General features: G+C 38.1%; 1 protein-coding gene across 1 annotated transcript; it reads right to left on the reverse strand.

The window, feature by feature from the left end:
* Positions 1–1286: 1286 nt before the first annotated feature.
* On the reverse strand, positions 1287–8731 carry LOC117304561 (choline dehydrogenase, mitochondrial-like). Its single transcript, XM_033789087.1, has 2 exons — positions 8588–8731; positions 1287–4677 (listed from the first exon to the last, which is right to left on the reverse strand). Exon 2 carries the CDS (start codon positions 4654–4656, stop codon positions 2851–2853), a length of 1806 nt encoding a protein of 601 aa, XP_033644978.1. The 5' UTR covers positions 4657–4677; positions 8588–8731; the 3' UTR covers positions 1287–2850.
* Between the last annotated feature and the right edge of the window lie 2533 nt (positions 8732–11264).

Raw genomic sequence — 11264 nt, forward strand, 5'->3', positions numbered from 1 at the left:
GAATTTGATTTCAAGACCTCAGATTTAAAATTTGAGGTCTCGAAATCAAGCATCAGAAAGCAAATTTTCACAGGTTTGTTATTTCATGCATATGATGAGATACACTAAGTGAGAAGACTGGTCTTTGACAATTACCAATAGTGTCCACTGTCTTTAAGCTACATGTATGTTAAACTCTCTTGCCCTATACAAGAAGGTCCTATACAAAAATCTAGATATCAAGGAAAATTTGTCCAGTGGGATTCTACAACATAAATTTTAGGCGTTTACTTAAATTGAATTGAATAGGATTAAGTTCTTATGATAATTAATTACAAAATATTTCAAAAGCAGATTGTTTTTATCATTTCAAAGGATACAGTATTCAAATGAATACAAAATTTCAGACGGAATTTTCTTTATAAATGAAGACACACTTGATCAGAAAGGCATTTCTATTTAAACATTAGAGATTCTACAACATAAATTTTAGGCGTTTACTCAAATTGAGTTGCATAGGATTAAGTTCTTATGATAATTAATTACAAAATATTTCAAAAGCAGATTGTTTTTATCATTTCGAAGGATACAGTATTCAAATGAATACAAAATTTCAGACGGAACTTTCTTTATAAATGAAGACACACTTGATCAGAGATTAGTAAATTGTCAATTGTTAATTTTGTTATTTTACAATACTATTTTAAAGACCTCTTCTAAGATTGTCCATTTTTAGTTTTGTTATAAGAATACAATTAATGTACCAAAAGTTTCCTCCTTGTTATACTGTCAACTCATTCTGTTTAAATCCTCTGAATGTTTTTGCTTGCAATTTGAAAAAAAAAAAAATAAAAAATTCAGAGTGGAACATTAAAAACACAAAAACATGCAAAGTTTTCTGAGAAAACTGCAGAGGAAAATATCTACAATAATTATGTATTTATCTTTTACATCCACTTGTTATTGATCTTAAAGTGACGCAATGCCTTGGATTGGACGAGTTGGTCTATAAAAAGCATTCGTAACCGTTTGTTATAAAATACATATGGTTTGAAAGATGTTTTAAAAGTAGAATATAATGATCCACACAAATTTGCCCACGAAATTGCGTGGTTTTCCTTTTACTTCGCAATCTAACACGGTCGGCCATTTATGGAACTCAAAAATTTGACTCCCATAAATAGCCGACCGTGTAAGTCGACGAGGTATTAAAAGGAAAGCCATTTCGAGGCATGTTTGTGTGGATCATTGTATTTTACTTTTACAACATCTTCCTACCCATATGCATTTAACAACACAAGTTACAAACACTTTTCAAAGACCAACTCGACCGATCCAAGGCAACGTGTTCCTTTAACAATGTTTGTTGTTGGTGTTAAACAAGAAAGCATGCTGATGCCGGCAGCAGGTTTGAACAAAACTGTAACTGTAAGTATGCTGGTTGCAGCAATTTCAAACAAAACTGTTATCACGCCGATGAGTAGAGCGGGTTTAAATGAAACTACTACAGTGTAGCATACTGGTGGCAGCAGTTTTGTTAATTGAAACATAATAAACTGTACACCATCACAAACATCCCAATGTTACTAAAAATATGTCACAGAAAATATAATATAATAAAAAAAAAATTCTTGAAAATATCTGTACACCTTTGTGTGAAATACTTGTAAAGGTCCACCTGAATAGATGGATTGCACATGTAATCATTGACCACCATCTTTGATGAAACTTGCATGCGTTCAAGGCTAGCATTGGCTAAGAGCTGTGAGCAGCGAGTACATGCATGCACTTTTCCATTGATTATCATAAAATATGGCGGTCGATGATGCTATGTGCATCTATGTGCAATCCATCTATTGTTTAGTAACTGGAATTTCATCTTTAAAGAGGGCAAGGCAATTTTCCTTTTCAAAGAGTATGCATCGTAAAGTCTAATGACATTTTTTGAAGGGGCACCCAGGGTCATCCATGGCCTCTGTTTAACTACAGGCCTGACACACATTTGGTGTAGATTTCAACAAACTCTTCCTACATGTACGTTGTACATGTGGCTTTACGATTAATCTTAGGACTTAGGACGAGTTTAAAAGTTCCATACATGGATCCATGTTAGGGCGCATTGAACCCATCCCTAGTAAGATCAAGTTACTCGTCCTATCTTGAGATATAGGATTAATCCCAGCATTTTGTGAAATTGGCTGCTGGCCTCATACTTTGTGAAAAACAACAGAGGCAATTCCTCCATGCACCTGGCCACAGCTATGGTGCCCCTTGAAATGTTTTAGTAAATTTTTCACAAAGGTTCTTTTTACAAAGGAAAATCTGCATTGCCCTCAAAACAATGAAGTATCAGTCTTCCATAATCAAACTGTTACTTGATAGGATTTATAAAATCTGAAGCCATTACAGTTGTTTGAAGTTTACGCTCATTTCAAGGTAGTCCCAAGGACAGTTAGTTTTGTTCAGAAGAATAGCAGTTTCTCACAAAAACTGTTCGTTTTGAGTGTGATTATAAAACCTGTTGAGTGATGATATAATGTGTATCTTAATACCCATAGAGACAGTCCTATTTTTTCTATTACCAGCATGTACATTATGTTGCATTATGTTAACCCTTGCTTGGCAACAGAGAGCGCAGGATAGAATGAGATGGAGAATTGGTAAAGAGGCTTTCCTCATGCAGTGGAGTGACACAGGCAAGACGACGACATTATGTCTTGGTGTTTGATCAAATTAAAATAGTTAACGATGCAAAAAACTGAGTCAGAAAGTCCAGTTAAAAGTTTGAGCTCGAGCCCCGCAGTCTTGTGGGCTTCCCTGCCAAATTTGAGCCATGGTACCGAACATTTACCGACAGTACGAAATTGAAGATTAGCGTTGGGTCTCCAAGGAGGCTGGATGGTACACCGGAGCATCTGATTTTGGTAATGGTTTCTTACCAAGTATAATATCGGCTGCCTTTTCAGCTAACATGATTGTGGGTGCATTGAGATTTCCACTGACAACACTTGGCATAATAGAGGCGTCCACTACACGCAGATTCTCGACTCCTAAGACCCTAGTCTGGCTATCAACAACCGTCATTGGATCTGAAGAACTTCCCATTTTGCAGGTGCACGATGGGTGGTAGGCTGAGTCACCTGTCTGGCGGACAAACTCATCCAGATCGTCGTCGTTTTCTACTTTAGGTCCCGGCTGGAGCTCACGTCCACGGAAAGGGTCCAAAGCTTTCTGTTGAATGATCTCTCGAGCGAGACGGACACACTGCCTCATCTCCCAACGATCTATTTCAGTGTCCAAATAGTTGGGTTGGATGATTGGATGATCCGTTGGATTCTTAGACCGTAGTTTGAGGTAGCCTTTACTTGTTTCTCTCATCGATCCGACGTGAACTTGGAATGCATGGCAGTTGCCCATATCTTGGCCGTGGTTGATCACAACAGATGGGAGGAAGTGGAACTGGATGTCAGGGTGTTCCACACCTGGGCGACCTCTTATGAAGGCGCCTGCCTCCAAGTGGGGTGTGGCACCAAGACCAGTTTGGAACAGGAACCACTCTAGACCGATACGTATCATGTTGTGGGGGAATTTCCACTGTGCCTTGTACAGTGTGATCGGCTGAGTGCATTCATACTGCACATAAAGATCAAGATGATCTTGCAGGTTTTCACCAACTCCGGGAAGATGAGCTACCACTGGAATGTCATGTTCCTTCAGGTGATCTGCGTTTCCTACACCCGAGAGCATCAGAAGCTGTGGCGAATTGATGGCTCCACCTGACAAGATGACCTCGGTGGACGCTCTAGCCGTTTTGACCGCACCTTTCTCAAGGTACTCCACTCCTACTGCTTTAGTGCCCTCAAAGAGCACACGATTTGTGAAAGTTTTGGAAGTGACGGTTAAATTTTCACGTTTAGCGGCAGGGCGGAGGTAAGCGCTAGCAGTGCTCCAACGAACGCCTTTGTGAATGGAAAGGTCCATATAACCAAAGCCTTCTTGCTGATACCCATTCATGTCATCAGTGGCTGGGTATCCGGCTTGAACTCCTGCATCTATAAAAGCTTGAAAGAGAGGATTATTTGTCTTTCCGCGGGAAACATGCAGAGGTCCATCACCTCCCCTGTAGTCATCAGATCCAAGCTCATGAGTCTGTGCTCGACGAAAATATGGAAGGCAGTTGGCATAGGACCAGGACTCTGCCCCCTCCTTCTCCCAGCGATCATAATCAAGTGCATGGCCTCTGACATAACACATGGCATTAATTGATGACGAGCCACCCCAGACCCGACCTCGTGGCCAGTACATCTTACGGTTCCCCATGTGAGGTACTGGTTCAGTGGTATAGTACCAGTTGTAGGTGTCGTTAGAGAGAGGGTACATGAGAGCAGCAGGCATGTGGATCTTCCAGGAGTAGTCCTTAGGGCCAGCCTCTAGGAGAAGGACCTTGTTTGAAGGCTCAGCACTGATCCTGTTTGCAAGGACACACCCTGCCGACCCAGCACCTACTATGATATGGGTGTACTCGCTGTGGTCTTTGCGGACAGTGCTTGAGACATGGAAGGCCCTGTGTCTGCAGCATCCTACATCTGGGACGAGTCTGAGTTGAATATTTTGCCATAGTGACAGGCCCCATCGATGTGCATTCCTCATAAGTCCGCCTGATCTGCAAGTCATCATCTTGGCTAAAAAAGGCACTTTCTGAAAAGAAAAAAAAAAGTTTCATGTCATTATTTGTGATGTAAATACAAACTGCAAAAAGAATTCAGGGTTAAAGTCTAGAGCAAGTTCGATCAAGGACCTAGAGCTAAATATATCCACGAATATGAAATTTGACTAACTCTGATCTAATGCAAACTAGTTGATGATGGTTGGACTAGTCTTGTTGACTCAGCCTGTTGAGGCTGGTTGCATCACTGGTTACCAAATAGGGGCCTAATAAGTCGCAGAACAACATATAATTTGTTGGTAACTGGTCCTCTGTGCATTGTGATATTAAAATGGCTTTTTGTTGATCTGCGACTTATAATAGGTGCATATTACAAAATCATGAAGTTCTGTGCAATTTCACAAAATTTGCTCTCAACATTAGGGCGCACTCAATCAAATACTTTGTTTTTAACGAATTTGTCATCAATTTGGGGGACTGTTCAGTGTTCATCATCAACCGTCTGAGACCCACATTACTATTTTGTGAGATAAGCTGACTGATACATGTATGCCTACGTGCTATGCAGTTTGAATAGACGTTGTTCGAATAGTTGTTTAGACAACATCATTGCTTTAGGATCAGGTCTTCATGTAATCCAGGTAAAATAATAAATAATATAAAAAAATTCAGTGCAAGGCCTATTCATGGCAATAATTGTCCCCAGAAAAGCTTTTACCATGAAAACAGTTGGGCACTTACCTACAGCACTTAAAACAAAGAAAGCACTATTTTGATAAATCGTCCTTACATGTACATGTGCTGTACATACATGTACACACAATGAGGTGTTTGTAATATTTGTGGCACTTGTTCAACAAAGACTACAACTACATGTACGTAGGTACTTTTACACTGCAAATTTAGTTGCGAGTCCAATCTACTTCCACCCAACCTTGTTATGATCCCTTTTGAACAAAGGTTGAAACTTTGTACACTGTTGGTGACCTATAAGTAGCAAATTTCCGTGGTATTATCTCACTAAACAAATTCTTCCAAGCGTGACAGGCTCGGTTAATCAATCACATGCAGTCATAAAAACTCTTGGCAATCAGCTGTTCATTATTTAAATTGAAATGTGTTTAATGGTGCGAACAATTCACCACTCCCCCCCCCCCTCCAGCAAAAATAAACGCATAAATTAAAAAATAAATTTTCTCAAACCAAACAAACACCCCAACAGAGCAACCTTAATGGTGATGAAAACAACCCACACCAACAACTAATTTTTAATAAAGCCAAGTAACTTTCCTTGTACATGGGCTCGGGCTGATCATTCCTTCCTCCATTCAAATTCTCTTTTTCTCTGTATTACATAATATGTACAATGTGTTTAAGTTTATAGTCCTAATGCCCTGCTCACAAAGTACACTTCACTGTTTACGCAAGACAATTGTGTGATTGGGTGATAACACAATGTTTGCTCCACTCAAATAGGGCCTACTGATTAATATTGGTTCCAAAGTTTGTCGGTAAACAATGGCCTATTAGACAATGCTTTTAAAATCTGCTTTTAAATCTGAACTCATACCTTGACCTTCCACAGGCACAATAATAATTTGACTCATTGTAAAAGTAATGCACCACAACACCTTGTAATTTATAAAGTATTGTTGCAGATGTATAAGGAGTAGGCCTATGTCTCATAATTCAAACATAGTCCCATGCCCTGAGCATCACTGTGTGAAGGATATGAGCGCTATTTATAAGAAGCCACGGTTATAATTACTATCTTCATTATTGTAATAAATTTATAGAAAAAATTATCGAGGATGTAGGCCTATTTCAAGTTTTATATTACAGGGACATCTCAACTAGCATGGTGTCTGACATTTTCTCTAATTTTCTTCACCTAGCAAGTTTGTCTCCTCCTGTACCCTATAGTCACACACTGAATACTTGAGATAGAATTTTCTAGGCCTATAGGCTACAGAACCAAGAACAACTTTGAGCTTTATTTTTATTTGTCTGATGTCATAGCCCACCTGAAAGGAGAATTTCAAGGCCGCAGAACGCCGACGAATAACAACTGTTATGGAGGGGGTCGTTTTTAAAGGACCCGATATGCGTTTTACGCCACAGTCATGCGATTGATTTGAAATGTCAACTACGAAGACCCTAGTATGCCACCTTTCTTCTAAACACTTGAGTCCATGCGGCAGTGAAACTAGACGTAAGAAACTGCCAGTGATAATTATTTACCCCATCAATTGTTGGGTTCTACCAGGCTAATAGGGTTTAATGCCTAACACAGTAAACCGATTTAACACCGGGAAATATGCATAACTATAGTAACGTTGCACAGTTGGGGCTAAGCGATTGGGATTGTCGGGGCGCATTCAGACGGGATTCCATTGTTCTTTTCAACCAACCAAAGCAATGCATTTCGGGGAAAGGGTGCTTGTCTTTCTGGGAACCGTCATTGAATATTCTGCCACCGAGGAGTTAAGATAGATTGTATAGTTGCGCAAAATTCCCTCCCTCCCTCCCTGGGGTTAATGGAAGGGTCAGGGTATTACGGCATACGGGATACAGATTGAATTGACTAGTAATCTTACAACTTACACTAATAAAGCGGTAAGTTTAGGTTGTTCCTATAAACAAGAAGCTAATAGGCATGGCAGCCTGTGAGGAAGTGGTAAATTAATTTATGTGAATTGATATGGATAAATATGATGGTAATAAAATGATGTGATTGTATATAAAGAAGTAAATTAATTTGGTACCTTCTTGGCAACTCGCTGGAAGTGGGAACCTCATTGACCCGGAGTTTTCTCCAGTCAATGAGTGCATTTATAATTATAATAATTGTAAATGGTCTGGTACCTTCTTTGGCAAATCGCCGAGAAGTGGGAACCTTTGCGGATTGGAAATTTACCGTTCGCAAAGTGTAATTGGGAACCTTTGCGGACTGGCTGCAAAGTGTATTTATAATTGGAACTGGTATACTTCTTTATGAGTGGATATCACTGGATGGAATTAAATAAAGGGAAATCCCTTATATAATATTATTATGAATTGGCGTTTTACCACGGAATTCAAAGTACGGAATAAATTAACTCTTGGCAGAGTTCACTACAACAACAAATCCTTGTGTCTGCATATATTTATCAGGTGGTAATTAATTAATTAATTAATTAATTAATCTCCCATCCGGCGCAGCCTTTGGTGAAACCACTAACTTACAACAATTAGTTGTTATACAAAAGTAAAGTGCTGATTTTTAATAGATAATTGTAAAATAAAAAATTATGATTGATAAATTTGTGACATGGTGTTTACCGCAAGCCAAATATATATTGATACCTCACCATGCAATGCCAATGGCTCAAATTCCATACATAACAACTTGTTTACTAAATTATACTTTCCATACAAACGGCGAAACCTAGTAAAAAAGTAGTAGGCCAAAGTACTCCAGTAGTTAAGTACTAGTAGTGACTACCGAGTACTGTAGTAATATGTCAGAAAGTAGTGAGTAATACCATGTCATCGAGCAATCTAATCTATGATGATTATACTTGCGTTTTTCGAGTTGGTACGTGTACGAGTTGGTCAGTGTGTGTGTGTGTGTACGAGTTCGCGTGCGTGCGAGTTGACCAGCATTCGACTGCACTATATATAACCATGGAGGAATTCCTCCATGATATAACCAATTTCTACCTCCAAACAATATACACATAATGAATGTTTATGAGTGCAATGGTGCGAATAATGTTCATGAGTTGAAAGATGGAATGTTCTATTCAACGAGGAATCATCAGTGACCCTGGACATTAATTTAATGTCCAGGGTCACTGATGACTCCTGTCAGTCAGTGGGTTCTGCGCGCGGTAGTCCCAGTCGGTCAAGGTCAGCTTGTTCATTTAGTTCGGTGAAAAGGTTCTAGATAAAGTTACAAACCTTACTCAGTCCTTCCTGCTCGGCTCAGGCACCTCTTCTCATCAATTCACAACTTCTCGGAAGTCAGTGGATGTAATTTTTGTTTACATCTGTTTACATAAATCTGGGGGACGATCGACAACCCCACACGTACATGACTTTACGTTCGCGCTTCGCCTTGTTGTTTTTGTGTCAAAAGACGATAAGTTTACTCCTACTCTTGAGGGCGCTCTTTAAAAAGAGCTGAGGCGAGCGATCTTTCGAATTTTGAGACGGTCGGTAGGTAGCACACACAGGACGGTATAAAAATCTAAGCGTGTTTTTTTCCCCCAGGGAAGATGAGGGTACAACAACAACGTGTGCCTTATGGAGGAAAACTCCATGGCCTTACCGTCCCGAAATCGAAAGACGGAAAAAAGTTCAAACAAAGTTAAGCTCAAAGATTTTGAGAAAGTCAGTACATTTTATTTCTGAAATAAAGAAAAGTAAAGACACAGGACGATAAGAGTAAAATTAATGTCAGTAAAGAATTTTCAACGAGATTTTGTACACAGAGCTGTAAAAGAGACAAAATACAAAGTAAGGAAAGTCAAATCACCCTAAGAAAGGTCACTCACTTTTGTACAAGTTTATTGAGCTGTGTACATTTGGTAATGAATACATTTTGGCAAGTTCCATCTTCGTCATGAAGTTATGCAAACCATGCACTATTTGTAAACACTTTTATTTGTTTACTTTATAAATATCATTTCTAAGTACACATTTTCACTATATCAAACCACATTGGTGTTTCTAAGTTGTTATCAACACAGTTCTTGTGTACCTGTTCTAATGTTTGTACTCAAGGGATTATCGACAACCGTGCTTTTGTGACAGGAAATAGAATTTGTAAGTTCTCTTAAAGGGATAAAGCATAGGTGTTTAGATGACAGACAATATATAATAATATTTCTCAGCGGAAAACAAATACAAATTCAAATTGATCATTGGTTTACGATCCACTTTAGGTTAAATATCAAATAAAGTGTGTTTTCCAACCAAATCTGTTTTGGTGTATCTATAATAAAAAAGGGCCAGTTTTGGCGTTTTCATAATTTAATAATTTTGCACGACACTAACAAAAATATTATTTGCGATTAAAATTACGCATAGAATCACTTGTATCTAGAGAGCAGCATAATTTCAACAAAAACAGCCAGCCAAGTATTAATCGGTGTATTATTTCAATTATATTGATGACAAACCCATCCAAAGCACAAGTAAATAATTTATTTGAATACTGTCTGAACATACAACTTTAAACAAAAGTTACCGATTGGGCAGAAAAGAAAAAAGAAGACTCTGAAACACTGCTTGCAAGTAAACTTTCTCCAAGCCGACCAAAGTTAGACAACAATCTTCTTTATTTTCCGGATATCAAAATATTAAACAATTGGCATCACAAAAGTGGTTTGAATAATATCGTGTTCAACTAGTGCTCTCAAAATTGTTCTTAACAACAATCAAGTGTATTTCCTTTTGAACCAAAGTTTCAATATCTGTAAGTACAATCTCTGTGATTTTCTTTTTTTTCTTGTGTTTTAGGAGGGGAGATAGTGGTATAAAAAGGGTGCAACTATAAAATTAGAACCTTTAAAAGTAAATTATCATGCGGGATGGAAATGACAGGAATGGAATACTCCAACACATAATACTAATTTGAACAGCACTACAATTTTCGTTCGGCCATCTGGAGACTTTGGGAATCTTTGTCAAAATGACATATGAAAAGGTTAACATGCAACGTTTGAAACGTTGCTAAGCACACAAATTAATTGCTTAGCATGAAATTTCTCCCTTTATAAAATTAGGAATACCAACTAAATTTCCACGTGATTTTCAGGACAAGCAAACAACAGCTGAGTACCAGTAAGAAGCAACATCCAACAAATGGAGTTTGGTTGGTAATCCTGTGAAGAAATTTCATGCTAAGCAAATTGTTGTGTTAGCAGCGCTAGGTAATTGGGCCCAGGCCCCTGACCGGAACCCAGGTCAATTCTGACAGGGAAGTTTTAGAGTGCAAGTTGTTAAACCGGTGTACGTATTATAAGTAAAACCAAACATAAAATGTAATAACTTACGGAGATCATTAATCTAAAGATCGTAGATCTGAGCATGTCCACATATTCGAGAAAATGTAAATAATTCAGCCACTGATCTTTATTATACTGACTTGGAAGAGGTTATCCCCCTGTACTGTTTCCCGAGTAAGTCTGCTGCCAACTAGTGTCCCAAACATTTAAACAATTTAAAGAAACAGGAAAACAAAAATCGGCTCATAAAGCAGAAAACCAATCAAGAGCTGGTATCCAGACTGGTATACTGCTCTTGCCCTTCCACAGCTTTCTCAAATCACTTAGATTTTCTGTCTGTCAACCTCATGAATCTACTGAATAGTAGCTTGAGCCCTATCACTTGTGCAATATTTTAAGTCGTTTTAATTTATCTACAAGTTTAGGTTTTATTTATTTATTTATTTATTTCCCTTTATTGTTTATCCTTACCCCATCTGTTATTTTTACTTATTTATTTATTTTTAATTTAATTTATTTTTTATTCTTAATATATATTTAGCATTTTCTATTGATTTTTAATTTTCTGCTTTTATTATTGCTTTGTGTACTATATTATGTTAAATCTATATTAATTTTATTGTGTA

Source organism: Asterias rubens, chromosome 21, assembly GCF_902459465.1.
Source record: "Asterias rubens chromosome 21, eAstRub1.3, whole genome shotgun sequence".
Classification (NCBI taxonomy): Eukaryota; Metazoa; Echinodermata; class Asteroidea; order Forcipulatida; family Asteriidae; genus Asterias; species Asterias rubens.